This window comes from Scyliorhinus canicula, chromosome 16 (genome assembly GCF_902713615.1).
Source record: "Scyliorhinus canicula chromosome 16, sScyCan1.1, whole genome shotgun sequence".
Lineage (NCBI taxonomy): Eukaryota > Metazoa > Chordata > Chondrichthyes > Carcharhiniformes > Scyliorhinidae > Scyliorhinus > Scyliorhinus canicula.
In genome coordinates this window covers 20,723,155-20,750,929 of record NC_052161.1, presented here as the reverse complement: position 1 = coordinate 20,750,929, position 27,775 = coordinate 20,723,155, and the positions used below count along the sequence as shown (strand labels likewise).

The 27,775-nt window shown below is 44.7% G+C and overlaps 2 protein-coding genes across 5 annotated transcripts in view; one reads left to right on the top strand and one right to left on the bottom strand.

The window, feature by feature from the left end:
- Positions 1–18,062, bottom strand: part of LOC119979397 (rab11 family-interacting protein 2) — a 95,877-nt gene extending 77,815 nt beyond the window's left edge. Inside the window, exon 1 of one of the 3 annotated variants that reach the window (XM_038821555.1) lies at positions 17,512–18,062. In XM_038821555.1, coding sequence (XP_038677483.1) covers positions 17,512–17,861 — 350 coding nt within the window. In that variant the 5' untranslated portion in view covers positions 17,862–18,062. The remainder of the gene's footprint in view (positions 1–17,511) is intronic. The other 2 variants (XM_038821553.1, XM_038821552.1) reach the window with 2 other exon arrangements.
- Positions 18,063–18,114: 52 nt separating this feature from the next.
- Positions 18,115–27,775, top strand: part of LOC119979396 — a 340,254-nt gene continuing 330,593 nt past the window's right edge. The window contains exon 1 of one of the 2 annotated variants that reach the window (XM_038821550.1): positions 18,115–18,256. The gene's annotated coding sequence lies outside the window, so the exon portion shown is untranslated. The remainder of the gene's footprint in view (positions 18,257–27,775) is intronic. The other variant, XM_038821551.1, reaches the window with a different exon arrangement.

The following is a 27,775-nucleotide window of genomic DNA, read 5'->3' as shown; positions in this document are numbered from 1 at the left end:
CATAAAATGAATCAACATTACTCTTTCCAACATTACCATATTGCGACATGTACAAAGCACAGTTCTTTTAAAATTTGAATTTGCCACAAGATCAATAGAATAAACCAAAACAAACAGTGAATTTTAATTTTAATAGTCTTGTATCCCTTCCTGCCATAAGGGAATTCGAGCATGACAGTGTGTTTCTATGTAAACAAAAGTAGAAAAAGAACCACTCAACAGGTTTGGTGGCATTGTGAAGAAACTGAAGTTAAGTCAGTTAACATTTCAGATTCAAGACCATTCCTCGATTTTGCGAGGCACTTTACAAACGTCCAGTCCTCATTCCAATTAATGACAGGCACTGTGTATCATCTGTCGAATAATGCGTTGGATAAAAATGCGTTTTTACAGTATGTTAGGGTGGTTACCAAAATAACATATTCTACCAGTGTAATGTAGCAGCCAAGAACTTTCCATTAGTGTTCTCTCATGTGGGTTACATACTTTACAAATATATAATCTACAATGCACCTGTAAAAGTCATATGATGCACAGTAAAAATACATTTGCAGCCAGTTACATTACTGTACCTATTCATTTGCAGCCCAAGTCATTTTTCTAAATTAAAGCTCATTAGGGTTATGGACCATTTTAGCATTCCAACCTCTGTTCTAAGTGATTTCTACTCATTATGAAATGAACGTAATCACATATTCAAGAGTTACTTCAGGTTCAATATGTTAATTTCACTATACCAGGTTATCTGGCAACTGACCAAGTAGAATGGGGCCCCATAATCTTAGCCTACTGTATTCCCTGTTTTTAATTATTGATGTGGTTCAAGATGTTTGTGAGCAGTTACAACTTTAAAGAGGGGTATAGTTACAGAACAGTCAATGCTTTGCAAAACCCCTGGGCTTCAAACCTAAAACCTAACAGTAGATCCTTTTATAATTGAATGTTCCGAAATACCATCCACATTTGTGGCTCCTTAAGAGAATTGTATAGAAGATTTCCGGTTTATAGCCTGTTTTTTGTAACCCCAACTGCTGAAAGTTAATACACCACATTTAAAACAATTGTACTATTTTTAAGCCCTTGCATTTATTTAAATTGGTACAGCACGTTTATATGGGACTTTCTGAAATTTAGCTGGCATCGCCAGTTGCCACTCAAACCAGAACAATTTTAAAAATCAAATCCACATGGTTTTGTCAATTATCCCTCAGAAGACAGACAACTGACCATCGTTTGTTACTGTAATTCCCAATAAAAAAAACTACGGTTAATGTTAAACCAGCACTCAAAAGTAGGTGAAGGGAGAGATGCACAAAAAGTGTTACAGTTTGAGGTGAACCTACATAGTTTTGTCAAACTAACATAGCGGAAATACCATAATTCCCAGTGCCAACACCACTTCCAAAAGTGAAAAGGAAGAGGATGGATAAATCAGGGAGGAGTGACTGGGTGATGCCAAATCGTTTTCAGGTGGAAGATAAAGAGAGGTCCTGCAGAAAATCCTCTGTATCACTCTTTGCTTGCCATGCTGCCAAAGTCACAACTACAACAACTTTTGGAATTTTCAGAGTGGAGAGGAAAAGGATTACTTTTGTTTGCCACTTGTAACAAAATGTATACGTGCATGAATCGTCACTGACTATTTCACCAGAAAAATGGAAGAGCAAGTTTTCCTGGTCAACTTGTACCTAAAAACAATTGCCATCCTTAAACAGAATCATATGCTATTTGTTCTGTTTAGCAATATGGAAATTACTGAATAACAAAAGGTGATTAGAAATGTAACATCCATCTGGCTGAAATAATTTCACTTTAACACTTCATATGGAGGGAGTGGGAGAAAGAAAATGTCAAAACTATTATCCAAAAAAGGGAGAGTTTCACGCATGCAATCATCCACTGAATAAAGACCATCTTTTTACCCATCCAATTTTAGCTTTCAATATATAAAGTGGGTAACTTTCAACTTCAGTGGGGGCTTTAAACTGGGATTACAGGATTGGGAGACCATTAGTCACAGTTTTCATTTTACAATAATTTGGAAAGGAAATCAGGTTGGGTATAAAAATGGGCAGACTGATGAAAACGGGTGGCAATGGCGAGCACTGCTGCCTCACTGCTCCAGGCACCCGGGTTCAATTCCTGCCTTGGGTGACTGTGGAGTTTTAACTTTCTCCCCGTGTCTGCATGGGTTTCCTCCGGGTACTCCCGTTTCCTCCCACATTTCAAAGATGTGCAGGTTAGGTGGATTGGCCAAGCTAAATTGCCCCTCATTGTGTCCAAAAGATGTGCAGTTAGGTGCGATCACGGGGATAGGACAGGGGCGTGGTCTTAGGCAGGGTACTCTTTCAGAGGGTCGATGCAGACTCAATGGGCCGAATAGCATCCTTCTGCACTGTAGGAATTCTATGATTTAATACTGGCAACTTTCTGGCCCAAAATTGGATTCAATAATCTTTAAAATTAGCTTGCATTAACAATTCACATCAGGCAAAATAAAAATAGTCTTGGCTATTAGTGTCATAGTGTGCAATTAAGTGACTTACCACAGAATCCCTATTTAATTTCTGGCAAACACCCACCCATGAAATCTTACCTACAGTGACATAAACCAGATAAGTAGTTCACTTAACTCTCCTGCCAATCTAACTACATAGGACATGTCAACTGAATCAATATTTTTGATTAGTTACTTAAACGTTTACATAAGATTCAATCTAAATCAATTAAAGATATAAATTAAAATTTTCATTATGTTGGAAATTAGACCAAGTTACAGTATTACCTGACATTTTCCTGGAACAGGTGAAGATTATATTCGGTGCAGAAGTACTTACCTTTTGATGTATGCAAATCTGCTTGGATGCATTAATTCTGTGTGATAGCCTAAATCAAATATGCAAAACAGCAGCCACTTGTCTAAGTTACCAGTTATTTGGTTAGATAAAATATTATGATCTTAAGTGTTTATCAAGCCGAAGGCTATCAGCTATGGGGAAACAATGTTTGCTGCTTTCTACCACTGCCAGATTCCCAAAACGAGGCAAATCTCCCTTCATCTTGCTCCAATGAGTTTCTTTACTCCTTACCTCAGAAGAGCATACCTAAGCAATGTGAATCTTTCCTTTCTCACAACATCAACCTTCTTCTTCAGGTTCTTTCATTTTTGTGTACTGGAAGCAATGTTGCGTCAGTCATTTTCGGAACTACAGTTTTGTGACTAGGGTTCCTTGCTAACCACAGTTAGAACATAGAACAGTACAGCACAGAACAGGCCCTTCGGCCCTCGATGTTGTGCCGAACAATGATCACCCTACTTAAACCCCCATAACCCAACAATCAACCCATTAACCTTACACTACGGGCAATTTAGCATGGCCAATCCACCTAACCCGCACATCTTTGGACTGTGGGAGGAAACCGGAGCACCCGGAGGAAACCCACGCACACACGGGGAGGACGTGCAGACTCCACACAGACAGTGACCCAGCCGGGAATCGAACCTGGGACCCTGGAGCTGTGAAGCATTGATGCTAACCACCATGCTACCGTGAGGCCCCAATACTCAATTGATACTCAATAAAGCACCAAAGTTTCCCCAAGCTGGATGGCTAAGAGTCCACTTCATGAGGAGTGTGCCCTAAATGTGCCTCACACCTTGCTAGTGTCTGCCTTCTAAGCCAGTGTCCTTTTGCTGGGATAATCTGTCTCTTCCATCGTTTCAGACTTTATTCCCTACGAGGGGTGATGTCCCCCATCTACAGCAGACAGTCTGATGATCACTTAGCTTAGCTCACCAGCCCAGTCAGATACCAGGGTATGTCGGCTGGCATGCATTACTAGCTGCTTGGAGGCATCAATGAGAGCTGAAGATTGTGGGACACCAAGCAGCCTTACTCAGATTCAAAACCAGTGTGCGTGGCTGGCAATAATTTAAAGTCATGTTACAGAAATTCACCACACATGTCAATCTTCTAGCCTCAGTGATTAGTGCCACGTTAAGGGCACCTTTGTGAAAGTAGGCAGTTACCTTTTAGGAAAGTTATTTTAAACAGAACTCTTATGGATGACAAAGAAAACTTGATAAATAAGCCTGAATTAGGTCAAAACCTGGACTCTAGAAAGGGCAGCATGGTAGCACAGTGATTAGCACTGTTGCTTCACAGCACCAGGATCCCAGGTTCACTTCCAGCTTGGGTCATTGTCTGTGCGAAGTCTGCATGTTCCCCTCATCTCTGTGTGGGTTTCCTCCGGGTGCTCCAGTTTCCTCGAAGGTCCCAAAAGACGTGCTGTTAGATGAATTGGACATTCTGAATTCTCCCTCTGTGTACCCGAACATGCGCTGGTGTGGCGCGACTAGGGGCATTTCACAGTAATTTCATTGCAGTGTTAATGTAACCCAACTTGTGACAATAATAAAGATTATTATTAAAAGACAGGACGTCAATGCACATATCAAACCTTTGAATTTTTCCAAGTCATCATCTGTATGCATATTAACTTGTTATTTGTTGATTGTACCTCTGAATGAGGAGACAAATTAACAAACATCTACTAAGAAAGAACATTCTGGGGAGAACTCCAACGAATACTTGCTATGTAATAAAAGACTGACAGATAATTTTTTTTTACAGTTCACCTCAATTCCTTTCCAAAATTAATGATAGAGTTACTCAAATGTTTTCTAGTTTTATGGACTCAAGTTACTGATTGTACTTAACGGATTCATAATTTTCTTACATTCAATACATGCCAGTTTGAAAAAAGTGCAGCCCTCTTGCACTATACTGCCTTCCTGTTCCCAAAGTGCTATATTATCTGCCAGGGTTTGACCTGCACAGAACATTGTACACATGTTGTTAGAAAATAGTTATAGTTTAAGTAATTTATATATTGGTTTGTTTGACATTACATTTAGCTTTAAGTTTCAGCTTGAATTTATATTTCTGCAGTTGTGTGTTGGGGTGACTTCAGCTTAGTTTCACTAGAATCCTGTATTTTAATGAGGGTTTTACAATTCTAAAGCAAACGCAGGGTACAAGAAACTTGGCTGCTGCCTAGCAACCAGGGGTCCAAAGAGGTAGTAAAAGCAGTTTGAGTTCAAAGAACGTAATCTGGAAGAATGGGGCACTTTAAAAATCTGCTGGAACACGGACGTGAAGAGAGACTGCAGAGAGCAGGTTTCAGCTAGAGAATAAAATATCCTGAAATTAGGGAGAGGGACAGAGCAAGTTTAAAAGATTCTGCTCAAAAAGAACAAAGTACAGGATTCTTGAAAAAGGTTTCTGTTCATTGAAGTTAAGAGTGAGGAGCAGTGAGCGAGGCTCTCAGTTAAAAGGACAAAGCTGCAGAAAGTAGACTTAAAGCAAAGCGTGCTTGCAAAAATCAAGACATTCAAGGTGACCTGAAGGCTGCGTAACTCCTTAATATGGGACTGTGAGGTAGTGGTAATCTGTTGGCATGGCTGAGTATGAGGGGGTGCGTGGAAGGCAAAGCTTGATTGCACATGGCGATCCAGGGGAGTGGAACACCCAAAGGAGGTTGAAAGTCTGAAGGTGGATCGTTGGTGACTGTTACAAACCTCCAGGCTAGTGGGCAGTCATTTCCAGCCCCACTTGACGCGGAGTTGCAACACAATTGAAATTAACTAATAATTCTGAAGTCTGCCTCTTGGCTGTCCAATAAATATAACCAGGTTTGTAAATGTAAACAATTTTTTTTATTTTATTTATAAATTTACAGTACTCAATTATTTTTTTTCCAATTAAGAGGCAAATTAGCTTGGCTCATCCACCTAACCTGCACATCTTTGGGTTGTGGGGGTGAAATCCACGCAGGCATGGGGGAATGTGAAACTCCACACAGTCAGAGACCCGGGGCTGGGATTCGAACCCGGGTCCTTAGCATCGTAGGCAGAAGTGTTAACCACTGTGCCACGTGTCGCCCCTTAATGTAAACAATTATTAATAACTAATTAAATATGCAGCAAACGCAACTGGTTAACTATTTAATTCCTAAACCCCCCTCTTTTGCTTGCCCCATCCTCTAAACACATACAAGACAGGCAAACAAACACAGAGGGGAAAAATAATGATTAAAGTAAAAAGAAAAGTAGAAGGATAAAAGTCTTTGTTTCAGATGGTTGTTTTCTAACGCATCTTCCTTCAGACTAGGCTGTTAGTCTGTAATGATTTTCACTGCCGATTCATCCAGGTTTTCTGGAGGGGGCGGAGAAACGAGCGCGCGGGGGGAAAGAGCGAGACAGACAGACACACTCAGTTTCTTTGAATGTCAAGCACCTGACTGTCCTGTCCTTAGTTCTCCGAAAACCAACCGACTTGGATAGGACCCACTCACACGACTTCCTATTGGCCAATTCATTGGCCACCACCCAACCAGTCGAACCTCAGGTGCCAAAAAGTCTGGGTTCTGCTGTTCGAAATCTAGCACTGTGTACTATTTTGTAATTTGAGTTCCTCACTTCTCTGCTCGACTTAAAGGTATGTCTGTTAAACATTATTGGATCAAAAATGATAACGGCAAAATTAAAGAAATGGGAAATAAGGGAAGCAACAGAAAGAGTCTTTAAAGTAACAACATCCAAGAATAAGTGTCCTTCGGGGGAAAAGAGTGTTCTTCGAGAGCGAAGTTTGGAAACCCTTCTTTGGCAGACAGGAATGCCAGTGAGACCAGTTGGCTAAGTGTGACAAGTGACTGGGGGAAATTGAGGAGAAATCCATAGTAGTTGTTGTGGGTGGCATCTGCCACTTGGTTTCAGGGTGGTGTGTCTGACTACAAGTTTGCCAATTGGTTTACATGGGCTGCATACTTACAGAGAAAGAGTAGACGATACATTTTATAACTGGTGTTATTCTTACAAATGTGTATACATCTGTGAAGCTATAGTTGGGGTGAAGGTGTATTATAGTGCCTATTTTCTTGTTGAATAAATGTTGTATTCTTTTTAATAATTCATCAGCTGACTCCTGTGACTGTTCAGTAGCTGCCGTTCACATAGCTAAACTTTGTTTCAGCGTATTTAGCTTCTTAAATATGTGAAAGATTTGAAAATAATCTCTGGAGTCGGCTGAACAGAAAACCAAACACCTGATATAATTTGTGTCCTTCATACAAGGAACAGTGACAACACACAATCAAGTACACTTTACAGGATCATCACTGAATCAGTAAATTAAATCTAAACTATGGTGGCGCAAACGGAAATTATGGCAATGAACAGGGGGCTTAGGTTCACTCCAGATCTGAGAGAACATTTTCCCCCTCTTCACTTTAGTTAGCTAAAATTCCATCTACAGAAGTGGACATACAACATTTGACTGCATGAATGCTAACTACATATGCTTCATCATTTTAATATTGGCCACATTTCTTGATTGTAAATTATATTAGCATATATTAGCACTCTACTACTTCCCAACAGCAGCAACCTCTAGCATTCAACTTGGCAACATTGTCACAATAACCAGACCACCTAAAGCTTGTAAATCAGGGCTGGTTTAGCTCACTGGGCTAAATCGCTGGCTTTTAAAGCAGACCAAGCAGGCCAGCAGCACGGTTCGATACCAGCCTCCCCGGACAGGCGCCGGAATGTGGCGACTAGGGGCTTTTCACAGTAACTTCATTGAAGCCTACTCGTGACAATAAGCGATTTTCATTTCATTTCATTTTCATTTCCTCTCTTTAGGTACTGCCCTTCCACCGTTTCATCCAAAAAGAGCGGTCATTACCCTGATCTACAAAAGAAATTCTGCCACTGGTACGAAAAACAACCGTCTCACGTTCAACCTTCAACTGGGCCAACCTGGGTCAGCTCGTAGCATCATCCTCTCTGGGCCAGAGGTTTGTGGGTTCCAGCCTCACTCTATGAGCAAATAACCTAGGTGGACACTGTTCACTGTTGGAGGGTCATCCTTTCTGATGGGATGCTGAATCAATGCTCTGTCTGCTCTCTTCAAGGGATGTAAAAGATCCCATTGCAATATTTCAAAAGACAAGAGAGTTGTCCTTGATATCCAAGCCAATGTTTATTTTTCAAGCAAAACCATCAAAGTAAATATTCTGGTCATTAACACGGAGGCATCTAGCTGGGTAGCACAATGGTTAACACTGTTGCTTCACAGAGTCAGCGACCCTGTTCGATTCCCGGCTTGGGTCACTGTCTGTGTGGAGTCTGCACATTCTCCCCGTGTCTGCATGGGTTTCCTCCGGGCGCTCCGGTTTCCTCCCACAAGTCCCAAAAGACGTGCTAGTTAGGTGAATTGGACATTCTAAATTCTCCCTCTGTGTACCCGAACAGATGCTGGAATGTGCGCCACCGTGCTGCCCGGAGTTGAAAGTAAACTTGCAGGGAACATAAACACTGACTGTAAAATTTTCTAAAAGATTGGTGAAGACAAATGTTAGGTCCCTTACAGTCAGAAGTATAATTGGGAAAAAAGAAATGGCTGTGCAACTAAATACATACTTTGGTTCTGTCTTCACAATGAGGACATAGATAAGATACCAGAAATATTGGGGAACGCAGGTTTAGTGAGAGAGGGCAACTGAAGAAGATCAGTATCAGTAGAGAAATGGTGTTGGGGAAATTGGGATTAAAGGCTGATAATTCCCCAGGGCCTAATAATCCACATCCCAGAGTACTTGAGGAAGCGGCTCTAGAAATGGAGGGTGCCAAGGTCCCAGGTTCGATCCCGGCTCTCGGTCACTGTCTGTGTGGAGTTTGCACATTCTCCCCGTGTTTGCGTGGGTTTCGCCCCCACAACCCAAAGATGTGTAGGTTAGGTGGATTGGCCATGCTAAATTGCCCCTTAATTGAAAAAATGAATTGGGTACTCTAAATTTATTTTTTAAAAGTTTACTTTTGACTCTATTTTCCCCTTCGTAAATCAATCTGTTGGTCCTTCTTTGCTGAATTCTGAACTGCTTCCAATCCTCAGACCTGTTATTTTCTTGGCCAATTTTGTATGCTACTTCCTTGGACTGAATATTAGCACAGGGCTAAATCGCTGGCTTTTAAAGCCAGGCAGGCCAGCAGCACGATTCAATTCCCGTAACAGCCTCCCCGAACAGGCGCCGGAATGTGGTGACTAGGGGCTTTTCACAGTAACTTCATTTGAAGCCTACTTGTGACAGTAAGCGATTTTCATTTCATATTATCTCTAATTTCCCTTGTAAGCCATGGATCAGCCACCTCTCCAGTTTGACTTTTGTGTCAGACAGGAATAAACAATTGTTGCAGTTTTACCCATGCGCTCCTTGAATGTTTGCTATTGCCCACCCTCTGTCTTCCCTTTAAGTAATGTTCCCCAAGCGATCATAGCCAACTCATGCCTCATATCATTGTAGTTTCCTTTATTAAGATTCAGGACCCTCGTCGCAGAATCAACTACTTCACTCTCCTTCTTGATGAAAAATCTGATCATATTATGGTCGCATGACCACAATGGGACTCGCACAACTAGACTGCCAGTGATTCCATTATCATTACACAGTACCCAGTTTAGGATGGCCTGTTTTCCAGTTGGTTCCTCAAATTATTGCTCCAGAAGATCATCACTCCAGGAATTCCTCCTCTACAGTATTGTGGTTAATTTGATTTGACAATCTATATGCAGATTAAAATCACCCATAATTCATGGGACCTCCTCATGTGCAAGGATGAGCCTGATACAGTTTAAGGTGGTGCACAGGGCATATGACTCAGACGAGAATGAGTGGGTTCTTTCAGGGGGTAGCAGATGAGTGAGAGGGGTGTGGGCAGGGGCCAGCGAATCACGCTCACATGTTTTGGGGTTATGAAAAATTGGAAGATTCTGGGCGGGAGGGTTCACAGTTTTCGCCAGGATAGTGGAGGAGGAAGTGGACCCGAACCCTTTGGTGGCGATATTTGGGGTCTTTGAGAAGCCAGAGCTCATGGAGAGGAGGAAGGCTGATGTCTTGGCCTTCGCCTCTCTGATTGCACGGTGGTGAATTTTGCTGGAGTGGCGGTCGGCATCGCCACCAGGGTAGCAGCATGGTTGGGTAACCTGTACGACTTCCTGCGATTGGAGAAGATAAAGTATGAGTTAAGGAGCTCTTCATGGGGGTTTGAGGAAAGGTGGGGGATGTTGGTGACTGCGTTTGAGGTGCTGTTTGTCGCGGCAAAAGGGGGGGTGAAAAGGGGAAAAATCTGTACAGACTGTTGATTGTAAGGAAACATGTTTCCCGGGGTGTTTGCTCGCTGTAACCGGTTTTGATACACGTTTGTAATAAAATACATTTTTTTTTAAATCACCCATAATTCCTTTACTGCATACACCTCCAATTTCCCAACATTACCACTGCAGTTTGGGGGTCTATACAGTTTGGGGGTCTGTATACTATGTCCACAAATGTTTTTTGCCCCTTGTGTTTCTCAGCTCTATCTATATAGATTCCACATTGTCGGAGATAATATCCTTCCTCACTATTGTGTTAATTTGCTCCTTAACCAGCACTGCCACTACACCGCCTTTTCCTTTTTGTCTGTCCTTCCTTAACACTGAATACCCCTGGACATTCAGTTCCCATCCCTGGTCACCCCCGCAACCATGTCTCCGTCATTCCGATTATATCATACCTGTTTGTCTATTTGCGTGATTAGTTCATCCACGTTATTGTGAATGTTCCGCGTATTAAAGCACAAAGCCTTTAAGCTGGCCTTTTTAATATTACTTCTCCTGCTCTCAATATGTTTCACTGTGGCCTTGTTTGAATTTGACCCGTGGTTTATCTGCCTATCACTCTTGTAATTCCCCTGTCTTTTGTTTTTGGCCTTGTTTCCTCCTCCTCTGACTCCTTGCATAGATTCCTATCCCCCTACCTTTTTAGATCTAAACCACCCCAAGCCACTCAGCAAATACTCCCCTCAGACATCAATCCTGGCCCAGCTCAGGTGTAACCCATGCAGTTTGTACTGGTCCCACCTCCCCCAGAACCGGTCCCAATGCCCCAGGAATCTGAAACCCTCCTCCTCACACCATCTCTTCAGCCACATTGTCATCTGATATATCCTGCTATTCCTACTTTTTTTTTTGCTTTTTAAAATTTTTTTTAAAAAGAGTATCCAATTATTTTTTTTCCCAATTAAGGGGCAATTTTAGCATGGCCAATCCACTTAACCTGCACATCTTTGGGTTGTGGGGTTGAAACCCACACAGACATGGGGAAAATATGCAAAGTCCACACGGACAGTGACCCAGAGCCGGGATTCGAACCCAGGTAGTCAACGCCGCAGTCCCAGTTCTAACCACTGCGCCACATGCCGCCATCTGCTATTTATACTCTGACAAGTACGGGACACTGGTAGTAATCCGGAGATCACGATCTTTGAGGTCCGACTTCGCAACTTTCTTCCTAACTCACTGTATTCTACTTTTCGGATCTCATCCCTTTTTCTTTACCCATGTCGTTGGTGCCAATGTGTTTCACCCTCCCCCTCCAGAATGCCCTGTAACCACTCCAGGAATCCTTGACCCGAGCACCAGGGAGGCAACATACCATCCTGGAGTATCATTTGCACCCAAAAAAACGCCCATCTATTTGCCTGACAATTTAATCTCCCACATTTTTTACTCCACCCCTCTGCAGCAGAACCAACCGTCGTGCAACGAATTTGGATGTTGCTGCTTTCTCGAGGTCATCTGCATTAAAGACAATTAACATAAAATTGAGATTCATTACCCCCTCATTAAACAAAAATTTGGTTAGTTTGTACACAATTTCAAAACAAAATCAAATCTTCTATATTCTGCGCAAAATTACATTTCTGGACATGCCTCCTTACCAAGTATTACATGAAGACTCATGGCTTCAAGTTAATCACTGACAAAGAAACCTCCTGCTGATTACCACGTACGCACCACCATCATCTGATAAATCAGTGCTCCTCCATGTCGAACACCACTTCGAGGAACCACTGGAGGGTGGCAAGGGTGCATAATATACTCTGGGTGGGGGACTTCAATTTCCATCACCAACAGTGGCTCAGTAGTACCATCACCGACCTAGCTGGCTGGGTCCCAAAGGACATAGCTGCTAGACTGAGATTGCAACAGATGTGAGGGAACCAACAAGTTGGAAAAACATACTTGACCTCATGCTCACCAACATGCCTGCTGCAGATGCATCTGACCATGACACTATCGGTAGAAGTGACCATTGCATAATTCATTGTGGAGACAAAGTCCCGACTTCACATCGAGCGTACCCTCCATTGTGATGTGTGGCACTACTGCCGTGCTAAATGGAATAGACTTCAAACAGATTTAACAACTCAAGACAGGGCGTTCATGAGGCGCTGTGGGCCATCACCAACAGCAGAATTGTATTCAACCACAATCTGCAATCTCATGGCCTGGGATATCCCCCACTCTATCATTATCACCAAGCCAGGAGATCAAACCTGGTTCAATGAAGAGTGCAGGAGAGCATGCCAGGAGCAATACCAGGCACACCTAAAAATGAGGTATCAACCTAGTGATGTTGCAACACAGGACTACTTGTATGCAAAACAGCACAATCAGCAAATGATAGACAGAGTGAAGCGATCCCACAACAAATGCATCAGATCTGAGCTCTGCAGTCATGCCATATCCAGCTGTGAATGGTGGTGGACAATTAAACAAGTCACAGGAGGAGGAGGTTCCACAAATATCCCCACCCTCAATGATGGAGGAACCCAGCACTCTATGCAAAAGACAAGGCTCAAGCATTCACAACAATCTTCAGCCAGAAGTGTTGAATGAATGATCCATCTTGGCCTCCTCCAAGATGCCCCCAGCATCACAGATGTCAGTCTTCAGTCAATACGATTCACTCCATGTGATATCAAGAAACGGCTGAAGGAACTGGATACAGCAGAGGCTATGGGCCCTGACAACATTCCGGCAATAGTACTGAAGATTTGTGCTTCAGAACTTGCCGTACTCCTAGCCTAGTTGTTCCAGTACAGCTATAACACTGCACAATGTGGAACATTGTCCAGAGGTGTCCTGTAGGCATGAAACAGGACAAATCCAACTGAGCTAATTACCGCCCTTTCAATCTACTTCCTATCACCAGAAAAGTGATGTAAGGAGTCATCAATAGTGCTATTAAGCACCACTTACTCTTTTTTAAAAATATATGTTTTTATTCAGGTTTTTCATTTTATATAATACGAAATAAACACGTCTGTCTAGGTCAGATACAATTTACAAAAGCCAAACATTGGAGGTAATCCCCAAGTCCCTACCACCCGTACCTCCACCCCATTCATTTTATTTTACTTTAAAATATATGTTTGCTAAATTTTTACATCTGTACAATAGGTGGGCAAGATGGTTTGTATGTACAATTTTGCTACTATTGCCCCTATGACTTAGTTGGGGGGGGGGGGCGCACCCTCAGGCCCCCTCCTCTATCACTTGCCATGTCCCCTCCTGATGTTTCCTTGGGTTCCTCCATTGTTCCTATCCTCTCTGTGGTCCTATCTGCCCTCACTGACCCCCTGTCCCCTCCTTTCCTATCCGCTATTGGCCACGAACAGGTCTTGGAACAAGCTGATGAATGGTCCCCAGGCTTTGTGGAACCCCTTGTCCGACACTCGGATGGTATAATTGATCTTCTCCAGATGGAGAAATTCCGACAGGTCCACCAGCCAGTCTGCAGCTGTGGGTGGTGCTGCTGATCGCCAGCCGAGCAGAATTCTCCAGCTTGCGATTAAAGAACCAAATCAAAGGTGACTCCCCTGATGAAGGAGCTGCGTTCCGAAAGCTAGTGATTTCAAATAAACCTGTTGGGACTTTAACCTGGTGTTGCAAGACTTCTTAGTTAAATCAGTTTATGACCTTGCCCTTCCCTATACCTTAAACTCTCCAGCATTACAACCCTCAGAAAACTTTTTTGTTCTTCCAACTGATCTCCTATGGATCCATTTGTTCACATCATTGTCAGATGAGCCTTCAGCTATCTACGTCCAAGGCGCAAAATTCTCATTAAGCCCCACCCTATTCCTTCCTGCAGGGTTCCCCTTAAAATCTACCCAGGTATTTCAGTTTCCAATGTGTCATCCTTTGATTTGGCATAACTTTATCCCCCAATCTGAAATCTTGGAGCATTTCAAAAGATCCAATATATATTATTGAACATAAATGCCACCCTTCCACCACAGCCACTGCAGTACAACCCACAAAGTTATCTACTCTCCAGGGAACCATCCAAAATATAAACACTACCCCATTAGCTCTTTATCTGTAACCACATGGTTTTTACGACTCCTTAATTACAGCTTTAGAGGACTCACTGCCTGCATGTATTTAACACCATTTACAGGATAGATACTCCAGAAACCTTCCAAGCTTATTTCAACAGTCCCTCCCAGTTCTTTGAAATCAACTATTAAAAAAGGATAACAGAAGCAAGATCCAAGCCGAATCAGTTTTCCCTCTAAATTATAGACAATACTGCCATTTCTTCATCAGAACTGAAAAAATATGTTGTTATATCCTATCTAACACCACATGGTAGCACTCTAAATGCAAGCGCAAAGATGCTCTAATAGTCTTGTTAAAGAACTAAACTTTAATTATTTAACTAAATGGGTAAAGGGCATAATTCTAGCATCGCTGACACCTACAAAAGCTATTTAAAAAATCTACAGCATGGACGGAGCAGAATGATCAGAGCTTCCAGTATCAGTTTCATGATAGGTTAATTAGAGATGAATTGTCTTTTTTACAATAAGATGACTCTTGGCATAGACAATTAATATTCTTTACAGTTCATTTTTCTTCTACCACTTGGGTTAGACAGTTAAAAATCAAAATCTGGATTTGAGTATTACAAATCAAAATAAGGTACATTTATCTGAAATGACTACTAAATAAAAATGTTACATTTAGGAAAAGTAAAGTACTAAGATGAGGAGTATTGGATACAAATGCATTTTGCATGTGTCTTCAAGATTTTCAGTTGACCAGATCTCCTATGGAGTCAATCACAATGAGTCAGAAGTCTGAAAGAACACATAGAAGTAAATGGGTATGATCTAATTGCCATTAGAGATGTGGATGCACGGTGACGAATGCTGGGAACTGAAAATTCAAGGATATTGACATTTCGGAAGGATATACAAAAAGGAAACTGGCAGAGTAGCATTGGTAATAAAAGAGGAGATCAACGCATTAATGAGGGAGGATCTTACATCCCAAGATCAAGATGTAGAATCAATTTGGGTGGAGCTAAGAAACAGCAAGGTGCAGCAAACATTGGTGGGAGTTGTTTATAGGCCAAACAGTAGTGGTACTGTGGGGCATGATATAAATCAGGAAATTAGAGGTGCATGCAACATGGGTGTGATGAATTTATAAATCATACTTCATATTTGTAGCAATAATGTTATGGTGTAGATAATTTATGAGGGGTTGTATTTAGTCCTAGCTAAGCAGGGGGTTGTATTTAGTCCTAGCTAAGCAGGTGATGGAACATCTTACTGGGATACAGATGATGTAATTAATGGGAGGAGCCAGGTCTGTCTGCAGATTGTTTTATCATAAAATACACTTATTAGTCAGAGTCATCACTCCTGGGGTGAAGTATCCTTTCCTCAGTTTTACAAATTGAAAAATTGTTTGGGGTTCTCGTCCCATTTCCTAAAGGAAGTTGTAGCCTGGTCCAGGATCCTAAGAATTATAATACAGTAAATTTTAAATCTACTGCTGTGTAATGAGAAAATAATCAATAATAATGCTGTAAAGGAACTTTTGGGGAAGAATTATCAAAATTAAGTTTTAAAGTTTTATCAGCTCTTGGTCTTCCTTTGCTGAATTCTTAAAAAGCTTATAATCTTCAATCTCGCTGTTTATTTTGGGATGCTTTATAAGCCTCTCCCTTTGATCTAATGCAATCTTTAACTTCTCTAGCTAGCACGGTTGCATCACTTTTGATCATTCTTCCCCAAAAGTCCCTTAATAACAAGATTATTGATTACATTCTCATTACATTGTAGCAGATTTAAAATTGCCCATTCCCAAGTTGGCTCCTCAACATACTGTTCTAGAAAACATCTCCTATACGTTCCAGAATTTCCTCCTCTATTGTCCTGTGAGTAATTTGACTCACCCAATCTATACGCAGATTAAAGTCACCCAGAATCACAGATGTTCTTTTATAACATGCACCTCCGATTTCCTGTCGAATGCTATTCACATTTTCTAATTTGTGTTGCCTGGGACAGTTCAGAATTGAAGTTAACTATCTTTTCATTATGCTAGTCTTTTCTAAAGAAATGAAGAATTGTATCTCAATTTCCTTTACAAGAATTCTCAAATCCCGAGTTCAACCTGACTCTGAGAGTCCTCATTTTGGGAAAACAATTTCAAATTCTTTCTAGTCTCACATCAGGTCTCGACTTCAAATTTGTGCTGAATTTGCTTCATTCATTTTTCTTTGCACCAATGCACAATTGTATGTAATTTGCACCCAAAGACAAATCAATTTAGGAATTCAGGTCAACTTCTTTTCACACATATTATGGAATGAGTTAATGGAGACCACTAGAAAGAGAAGCTTTTCTGATGCATGTGCTATTATGAATATAGCAGGAGTAGTTGTGCAACTTGGATGTAATGATAATAGTGGATTGCCATTTCACCAAAACAAAATGAGATCATAGAACATTTCTTTGTAATCTTTTGCTGCTGAGAGGATATTACCACACACCAAGATATGCAATATGCAGAGGATATGTCCTCTTACTGCATCATGTATTTCATAGAATTTACAGTGTAGGAGGCCATTCGGCCCATCGAGTCTGCACCAGCTCTTGGAAAGAGCACCCCACCCAAGGTCAATACCTCCACCCTATTCCCATAACCCAGTAACCCCACCCAACACCAAGGGCAATTTTGGACACTAAGGGTGATTTATCATGGCCAATCCACCTAACCTGCACATCTTTGGACTGTGGGAGGAAACCAGAGCACCCTAAGGAAACCCACATACACACGGGGAGGATGTGCAGACTCCGCACAGACAGTGACCCAAGCCAGAATCAAACCTGTGACCCTGGCGCTGTGAATCATTTGTGCTATCCACAATGCTACCATGCTGCCCTCTGCACAATAGGAGAACAAAACTTACTTATAAAAAGTAGTTACAGAAAAGTACTTTTATGCAATTCAAATCACACAATGTTTCCAAGTTGCAGAAAGGACATTTCCAACATCTTAATTACTATGGTGAATCTACTGCCAGTCTGTTTGCACGGTGTGGCGGTTTTAGTATTCACACTTTCATAACCGAGTCAAAATTACACAGCATGGACAGACTCCCATGGATGTACAGTGGATTGCTGCCCAGGCATCATCTGAAAAGATACGAGTCAGGGCAAATAATTGAAGCCCAATTGAACTTGGATTGCAGACTGACGCAACGAATTTTAAATGGAATGGGGGGGGGGGGGGGGGGGGGGGGTTGAAGAGAACCACTTACTCTTTTTGCCTCCTCGACTTGTTTTCGAAAAGTTCATTGAGGCAAATGGCTACCTGACCCAGGAATCTGTCCAGGCCCACCAGTGAGCGGTGCATGGCGATCAGGTGGAGGGTGTACTTCTCCGGGGTCCCCTGCAGCAGCAGCCCGGGGAACTCGAAGGACACCTCCTCCTTCCAGGTCGGGCACAGGGTCTTCTCCGCCACCGAGGTCGAGTATTTCTCCTTGCCCAGCTGGATGATGGTGTACGTGTCGTTGGTGCCGCTCTTGCCTTTGGGGTTGAGGTCCCGGGCTTGCATGACAGTCACTTGGACGTGGGTAGGGAACCATGTCTGCGTCTGCTCCGCCAGCATCGTCTATCTATCCCTCCCCTCCTCTCTCCGAATATAAATATATATTTTCGTTCAAATCACGTTCGAACTCAAGGGTGGCCCGGACCTCGCCGCCCTTCATTCACATTCCCTCACCACCGGTACACGAGAGGCCTGGAATGCGAAAGAGGAGCCAGCGCCTGCTCTCCCCATCCTCGCCGCGTCCTGACTGTGGAGGGGAAAGGTCAGAGGTGAGGGTTGAACCCACCGGCGCCGTCTCCCATAGCAACCGCACCGTCCCCGGCAACGCGAAGGGAGGCGTCGCCCGGGCTGCGAGGCCTGAGCTTCCCGACCGTCAGCGAGCGGGGCGGCGATCGGAGCACCCGCGCTGTCAACGAATGTTTGCAACTGTCCGAATGCGCATCGAATATTATCAGGTGAACAGGGGTGAGGCAGGCTCCAAATCTAATCGGAACAGAAGAAACTGCGTTTACTTTTTTAATAGGGCGTAAATGCATCAATGCAGGATCTATTTTTCCTTTTATATAGATATGTGGGCGCCCCTTAACCAATTATATCCCCCCCCCCCCTTAATCATATAGATCCAAATCCCCGAGGGCAATTGCATTTCTTTGGTTTGATCACTATTTTTGCAGATTTATGGGGACATTCCCATAATAATCTTTATCGTCACAAATAGGCTGACATTAACACTGCAATGAAGTTACTGGGAAAATCCCCCAGTCGCCACATTCCAGCACCTGTTCGGGTGTACCGAGGGTTCGGAGGGATAATTCAGAATGTCCAATTCACCTAACAAGCACGTCTTTCGGGACTTGTGGGAGGAAACCGGAGCACCCGGAGGAAACACATGCAGACATGGGGAGAACGTGCAGACTCCGCACAGATGTCGAACCTGGTGCTATGAAGCAACAGTGCTACCCACTGTGCAGCCGTGCCAGCCCTTGATAACATCACAGCGCCTTACTATATAGGGTGTGAGATCAACCTCAAGCAGGTTGCAAGTTTGCATTTTTGAATGGACAATCCAAATTTTAAGAATCTGGTATGTTCCCAGTGTAAATAGAGGGATATTTTGAATAAAGGAACACTTACTGTTGTTAGGTTCTTTTGATCAGAGTTCAGTTTTTTCATTTGGATAGTGATGATGTGTTGGAGCATGTAGCTGTGCCATAATTTGCCATTCTTTTCATAAGAAAATACATATTTCTAATTGCTAAGAAATAAGAAAAAGGATCTCCAATCATAGAATCACAGCACAGAAGAGGCCCTTGGTATCATTGAGTTTGCTCCTGTGCATGAGAAACACCTAACCTGCCTTCCTAATCCCATTTGCCAGCATCTGGCCCATAGCCTAGGCTGTGCCAAGTACTCATCCAGGTACTTTTTAAAGGAAGAGAGACAACCCACCTCTACCATTCTCCTCAGCAGTGCATTCCAGAGAGTCACCACCCTCTGGGTAAAAATGATTTTCCTCAAAACCCCGTTAAACCTCCTGCCCCGACCTTGAACTTCTGTCCTCTCGTAACTTGATCCTTCAACTAAGAAGTACAGCTGCTCTCTATCCACCATGTCCATGCCCCTCATAATCTTGGACACCTCAATCAGGTCACCCCTCAATCTTCTCTTCTCCAGAGAACACAGCCCAAGCCTATCCAACCTCTCTTCATAACTTAAATGTTACATCCCAGGCAACAGACTGGTGAATCACCTCTGCACCCCGTCCAGTGCAGTCTCATCCTTCCTATAATATGGCTACCAGAATTGCACACAGTACTCCAGCTGTGGCTTCACCAATGTTCTGTACAACTCCAACATGACCTCCCTGCAAGCGTCTCTAATTATTTGTAATGGAAATGTACCATTACTTCTGCCACATTTCCTCTGAAGCTGAATAGCATCCAATTATTGTCTGTGAATATAAAATTATAGTTAAAAATACTGTGTAAAGTACTTGTGTCTTTACAAATAGCTTGCATTTATATAGCACTTTTCCTGACTTCAGGGTGTTCTATGGCAATGAGATAGTTTTGAAGTATAGCCGCTGTTGTAATTCACAAAACAGAAATATTGTTTGTATGGATAGTGCAATAGTTACAAAATGCTATGTCAAGTACTTGAAGCTAAAGTACTTATAGCTAAAAATGACATCTCAAAGTTACAGCCAATGAACTAATTTTGAAGTGTAGTCACTGTTGTAATGCAGGAAACAAAGCAGCCTATTTGCGCACATTAAGCTCCCATGAACAGCAATGTGATAATGACCAGACAATTTTTGTGAAGTTGATTGAGGGATGAATATTGATCAGGACACTGTGTATAACTTTCCCATTCTTCTTTGAAAATAGAATCATAGGATCTTTTACATCCAATCGAGAGGCAGGCAGAACCTCAGTTTATCGCCAGAAAGGTGGCCCCTCCTTAGTACTGTACTGGTCTCGAATTGTATGCTCCAGGTTCTAGAATGGGTCTTGTGCTACGACTTTATGATGGTTGGCTCGAAGGTGAGAGTGCTGCTAACTTAGCCATACCTGACAGCTGCAGTTAATAGGATATTAGACTAATGGCAGGACTGTCCATTACATATAAAAACATACTTTTATTGATAGCACTCTTGTTAAGTGCCATGAGCCATCTTGCTATTTTGAAGAAGTGATTTAAATAGATAATATAAACAAAAATACTCTAAATACTCAGTATTTCAGGCAGCACTTGTGAAGAAAAATAAAGTTAATGGTTCAGGTCAATGTCCTTTCATCAGAAAAAGCTTTTGTTATATAACTGCGAGTTTTATTATTTGCTGTGTACAAAATTGTGTTTTGTCGTAGTGTGTTGGATATCAGTCGGTAGGTCTTAATGAAGTCTTTGCCGTCTTAATTATAGGTTAACTGTAAGTATTTATTAACTACAAGAATTAACTACTGTACATGCATACAGTAAAGATTTCAAGCTAGGAGCTGTCTCCACCCTTACTTGTGCACACGGCTCTGTCCACTGTTAGATTAATGTGTGGGTGGTACTATAGTCAGTCCCATGTTAACCCTGTATGTGCCAGATCCTTATACCAGAACGCTCCCAAGTCTTTATCCAATGTATTTCAAATCATTCTGGTTTATCCCATTTATTTACTTTGTTATTACTACCGCATCTCCCCTTTCAAGTCTCTGAGTTCATAGGTTCAGGTGGTCTGGAGGCCTTCGAACCTTTCTGTATCTTGTTTGCACTACTTTTCGGAATAGTGGTGAGCCATGTCACTGCAGGTAAACTCTGTTAATTTAGAGTTTATTATAGAATCTGAGCATCTTTTCATCCTCTTTTTCCATTCCTTGTTACTGAATGACTCTTTGTTGATTTGACAGTTGTGGTGATAGGCAGTTGTTGATTTATCCCCATATTTCCAAGGGGGATGGACACTGTGCTCCTCCCCATAATGTTTTTCCCACCTGTGTCACAGTTTTAGTCAAATGTTTGATTACTTTCTTCTTTTCCAGTCATTTTTTGAACTAATTAATTGTTTCATTCAGCTCGGCAACAACTCTGGTCGGTTGAGTTGTTGTTGTTTCATGATGTCTGCGGAACTCTTGTATAAATTTAGCAACTTTACCTGACTGCTCCTTAGGCTTTTTCAATTTGTGTGTTAGATCTTTAATCTGTTGGGTAGAATTAATCTTTTCTGATTTTAAATTCTGGATTTGCTCTCCACATTGCACTTCTCATCCTTCCTGTTGTTCAGATTGGGCCAAAGTTCAAGATGTTTTGGTTGTTAATTCTGCTTTTGAGCACTTGTTCTGATTCATCAGCAATCCCTTTTCCTGGTCTCTGGATTTTGAACAATGCTTATTAGAGACTTCTGATGCTTGAAGTTCATCAAGTTTTATTTTTTGAAATAAATTGAGAGGACCCAATTTATTTTTCCAATTAAGGGGCAATTTAGCGTGGCCAATCCACCTCACTGCGCATGTATGGGTTGTGGGGGCGAAACCCACGCAAACACGAGGACAATGTGCAAACTCCACACGGACAGTGAACCAGGGCCGGGATCGAACCTGGGACCTCGCCTCCTTGAGGCAGCTGTGCTAACCACTGCGCCACCGTGCTGCCCAAGTTCACCAAGTTTTAATGAAGATCTATTTTTGTTGAATTTGTTTTTCCAAGTTCATTATTTGAGTATTTCAAGGGGCAGCACAGTGGGGCAGTGGTTACCCTGTTCCCCCAGGGTTCGGGAGGGTCAGCCACTGCTGCCTTGGAGGCTATCAACTCAGTGAGTGTGACCAGGAGGACCAGTACCCAGTACCGCAAGAAGGTCAACGACCTCCACTGGGCCGCTCGGGTAAGTTTGCACCGGACACCTCCCCCCAGCCCTTCCCACAACACCCAAGCCCCCTCCCCCACAATGGACAATGCATGAGGCTAAGGATGTCACTTCTGTGTCCCAGTAGGCGAGGTTAGCGTACAACCAGTAGGAGAGGGCCTAGACGGGCAGCGGGGTGCCGGACATCAGAGGCATCACTGTCTATGAGGAACGGGCCCTGGAGGTCACAGGTGTTGCCGAGGACTGAGTGGTGACCACTGTGGAGGTCAGCGCAAGACGTAGAGGTGACCTCCACCACTCAGTTGACCTGTCAAACGTGAGTTGTTGATCTCATGCACACTGAGCCATCCCTCCTATCGACCACCTATCCATTCTCCCACAGGATCTGCAGCCAGGTTAGACTCACCCGCCCTCCCATGAGAACACCTCAGAAAAGAGCACCGAGGATGCCACAATAATAGTCGCGGCACAGCTGTAATCCCACCCTCCACCAGCGTAGAGACACACCTCGCTGGGCGAAAGTAGTGAACAGGCTTCTGGAGCACATTCCGGAGCACCACATACCTGCTGATGCACATCAGGTAGAGGAAGGAATGACCAGGCGAGACAACAGTCAGAGGTCTGATGGATCCAGATATGCCCCAGTCCGATGCTGCCCCTCTGGAACAGGTTTACCCAGAGCTGATGCAGATGCTAAGGTGATGCAATGATATTCAGAGGTGGATGTCAGCAACCTTCCACCAGGTCCATAGCCAATTGGAGGAATTCTAAAGGCTATGGGTGCAGGAGATAACGCCGGCAATGCATGGCACTGAGACCAACAATGCTAGGGCATTGAAAGCAGTGGACAACGTCAGCAGCCATGAGTGGAGGTGTCCACGGCATCGATGAATCAGTGACAGCCTCCGGAGTGTCTCAAGAGCATGTCCCAGGACTTCCGGTTGCGGCTATGCGGAGCTAAGCCGCACGTTCAGCAGCTCCCGCCAGGAACGGACTTTTGGGCTCTTTTAAGGGCCCCCAGCGGTACTTGCTCGACGGTTCCCGACGTGGGAAGGTGTCTGCAGCGGATCCCCAGTAGTCTATGGTCTTGACCAGGAGTGGGGCCAGCAAAATAGCAGTGGCAGCGCCTAAGAAAAAGCGGGGGAAGAAAATCAAGATGGCGGCCGGCAGAGGCCTCGAAGAATGGAGGCAGTGGGCGCAGGTGCAGCAGGAGACTCTCCAGCGCTGTTTTCGGGAGCTAAAAATGGAGCTGCTAGACTCACTGAAGGCAAATACGGATAAGCTGCTGGCGACGCAGACAGCCCAGGGGGTGGAAATCCGGGAGCTCCGACAACAAGCCTCCGAAAGAGAGGATGAGGCCGCGGCCCTCGCAGTGAAGGTGGAGATGCATGAGGCGCTCCATAAGAAGTGGCAGGAGCGGTTCGAGGAGATGGAGAACCGGTTGAGGCGGAAAAATTTGCGGATCCTGGGCCTTACGGAGGGGCTGGAGGGGTCAGACCTGGGGGCCTATGTGGTCGTTTTGCTGAACTCGCTGATGGGAGCTGGGTCCTTCCAGGGTCCCCTGGAGCTGGAGGGGGCCCACAGAATACTGGCCAGGAGGCCCAAGCCGAATGAGCCGCCACGGGCGGTGCTGGTGCGGTTCCACCGGTTCGTTGACCGAGAGTGCGTGCTTAGGTGGGCCAAGAAGGAGCGGAGCAGCAAGTGGGAGAATACGGTAGTGCGGATCTACCAGGACTGGAGTGCGGAGGTGGCTAAGCGGAGGGCCGGGTATAACCGGATGAAGGCGGTGCTCCACAGAAAGAGTGTGAAGTTTGGCATGTTACAGCCGGCGCGTCTGTGGGTCACTTACATGGACCGGCACTTTTATTTTGAGTTCCCGGAGGAGGCGTAGGCCTTTGTGCAGGCCGAGAAGTTGGACTCTGACTGAGGGTCGGGGGTTTGTAAATAACTGTGTTAACTTTTGGTGGGAAGGGTCTCTGTTTTATGCTGTTTTAAGCTGGTTGTGTGTTGTTTCTAGGGCGGGTGGGGTGCTGACTTTTTTGCGTGGGCGGGGTCGGGCAGGGTGAAAGCGCGGGCTTTTCTTTTGTTTCCCGTGCTGAGGGTGGATGGGAGCGGGGTCGGAGCTGAGAAGCGCGGGCTTTTTTCCCCGCGCAAGAGCGGGAGGGGGAGGAGGAGGGTCTGCTGATGGGTCTGGGGGAGGAGAAGTATCCCCACGTTGGGAGGGGGAGGAGGTGTGGCGGGAGCTGCCGGGGTCAGCAGAAGTTAGCTGGCTCACGGGAGTGCTACGGAGGGAGTAACGCGGCTGGGAGGGGTCCTAGCCTGGAGGAGGGGGTGGGGGGGGGATGGGGGGGGATGAGGGGGGTACCGGGTTGCTGCTGAAATGGCCAGGAAGGAGCTGGGAGTATGCAGGGTGTGCCGGGGTGGGGGCTTGCCGCCGTGGGGAGCGGGGGGTGCTGGCCTGGGGTGGGCAGGGGATGGGTTATGGCTAGTCGGCAGGTGAGGGGGGCAGGGAGCCCTCTGATCCAGCTGATAACTTGGAATGTGAGGGGGCTGAATGGGCCGGTCAAACGGGCCCGGGTGTTTACGCACCAGAAGGGGCTGAAGGCGGATGTGGCTATGCTCCAGGAGACGCACCTGAAGGTGGTGGACCAAGTTAGACTGAGGAAGGGCTGGGTAGGCCAGGTGTTTCATTCAGGGCTGGATGCAATGAATCGGGGGTGGCGATTCTGGTGGAAAAAAGGATGTCGTTTGAGGCTTCAAAGGTGGTGGCTGACAGTGGAGGGAGGTATGTGATGGTGAGCGGCAAGTTGCAAGGGGAGCGGGTGGTGCTGGTGAATGTCTATGCCCCAAACTGGGACGATACGGGTTTTATGCGGCGCATGTTGGGCCGCATTCCGGATCTAGAGACGGGAGTGCCTGATACCGGGGGGGGACTTTAACACGGTACTGGATCCCCCATTGGATCGATCCATGTCCAGGACGGGCAGGAGACCCGCGGCGGCTAAGGTGTTGAGGGGGTTTATGGATCAGATGGGAGGGGTGGATCCTTGGAGGTTCCCGAGGCCGAGGGCCAGGGAGTATTCATCTTTCTCCCACTTGCATAAAGTCTATTCCCGGATCGATTTTTTTGTTCTGAGCAGGGGGCTGATTTCGAGGGTGGAGGATGCCGAGTATTCGGCCATAGTCATTTCAGACCATGCCCCGCACTGGGTAGACCTTGAGCTGGGGGCGGAGAGGGACCAGCACAACGCTCTGGCGCCTGGAGGTGGGACTGCTGACGGATGAGAAGGTGGGCGGGCTGTTCGGGGGTGTATCAAGAGGTACTTAGAGGCCAATGATAATGGGGAGGTCCGGGTGGGGACAGTTTGGGAGGCATAGAAGGTGGTGATTATAGGGGAGTTGATTTCCATCCGAACCCATAGGGAGAGGGGAAAGCAAAGAGAGAGGGAGAGGTTGGTGGGGGAGATGGTGAGGAGATGGTGGACAGGAGATACGCGGAGGCTCCGGAGGAGGGACTGCTGAGCGAGCGACGTAACCTTCAGGCCAAGTTCGACTTGCTGACCACCAGAAAGGCGGAAGCTCAGTGGAGGAAGGCACAGGGAGCGGTGTACGAGTATGGGGAGAAGGCGAGTAGGATGCTGGCGCATCAGCTCCGTAAGCGAGACGCGGCCATGGAGATTGGTGGAGTGACGGATAGGGGAGGCAATGTGGTGCGAAGGGGGGTGGACATTAATGGGGTCTTCAGGGACTTTTATGGGGAATTGTACCGGTCTGAGCCCCCGGTGGAGGGGGGGAGAATGGGGCGCTTTTTGGACAGGCTGAGATTTCCGAAGGTGGAGGAGGGACAGGTGGAGGGGCTGAGGGCGCCGATTGTGCTTGAGGAGCTGGTCAAAGGGATAGGCAGCATGCAGTCGGGGAAGGCGCCGGGGCTGGATGGGTTCCCGGTCGAATTTTACAAAATGTACGCAGACCTGCTGGGTCCCCTGTTGGTTAGGACCTTTAACGAGGCAAGGGAGGGGGGTGCTTTCCCCCCGACAATGTCACGGGCGCTGATTTCCTTGATTCTTAAACGGGACAAGGACCCCCTACAGTGTGGATCATATAGGCCGATCTCGTTGTTAAATGTGGATGCCAAGCTGTTGGCGAAGATCTTGGCCAAAAGGATAGAGGACTGTGTGCCGGGGGTCATTCATAAGGACCAGACGGGGTTTGTGAAGGGAAGGCAGCTGAACACCAATATACGTAGGCTTCTGAATGTTATAATGGTGCCGGCGGTAGAAGGGGAGGCGGAGATAATGGTAGCATTACATTTCCGCCAGCTTCACATTTTGAAAAAGGAATACTAATCAGCGTCCGCATGACCACTTGCTGGGGAGGCGATTAAATAACAGGGAGCCATTACATGGGGGGGGGGGGGCTCCCGCTAATAGTATGGAGATTGAACCCAAGTGGTGATTATTAGTTTCTCGCCACGCTCAGGCGATATACTGATTTCGCCAATGGGAGCAGGCTAGTTCGATTGTAAATGGATCAATGCCTGCCGTGGTTCTCAAATCTGGCCTCTCCTTTTTACACCCTTGTTGCACTTCCACTTAAGCTTTTCAACTTTTCTTCCAGGTTTTCTTCCAAATTTCCAACCATTTTCTTTGGCTCCGTAGTCTCTTTCTTTTACTCCTGACTCCTCGAAAATTTGTTTGTTCAGTCAGATTTTCAACAGCTTGGTTTATTGACAACTTTAGGGCCTGATGCATATTGAAATGTATTTACTCCGCTTGAGTCCTGAGTTTCAAATCTTCCAATTGAGTTTTAATACAAACATTTTCAAACCTTATTTAATTTTCCCTTTGCAGGGTTTGTTGATTTTTGATTTCATCAGAATACGCTCCGTCATTCACAGAGCTGTTCACTCTGCATTGTTATCTGCTGTTGCAGATAAGGTGTCAGGATTTCATAAAGTATATATTTCTGAGACTTCCAGAAAATTTTCTTCCTCTCTGGTGCCCTTATGTGGTTTATTCAAGTATTGTCTTTTTTCCTTTTGGGGCCTTACTGAGGTTTTTCTATACCTCTTTTTAAAATTTGTGCTCCATAATTCAAAGATCAATATATTCATCAAAGGCTTTTAATATTTCATTGAATCTGGTTGAGGATTCATTAGGGTTTAGATTATCACTTCATCTGCTAGTTCACCAAACCAGCATAAAAAGGCATTAATCTGGACTTCTTCTGATTTTACACTTAGATCTAATGTTCCTGTGTAGTTTAAGCATTCTCTTTTCCCGGGCATTCAAATTCCGGTTAGGTTCGGCCTTTGGGTGACTCCAAACTGATTTATTATGTTGGTTTTTGATTCATGGTTACAAAGTTATGAGTATATGTAAGGTTCACCTTTAAGGTAAATTCAAGGTAGCGTCACTGTTCGTTTGACGACAAAGGGTTTTCCTGCGCTTGGTGGTTTTGGCAGGCTCCCACTGCAATGATGTTTGCGCTCAGCCTTTGATCGTCTAGGTGCTGTCTTCCTATTTCAGTGCTGTGCTTTAGGGTTATGAAACCGTCAAATCCTGGCCTTTGCTGGTCTTTTCAGGCTGATTCTTTAGTCCTGATTCTTCTTAATTAATTATTA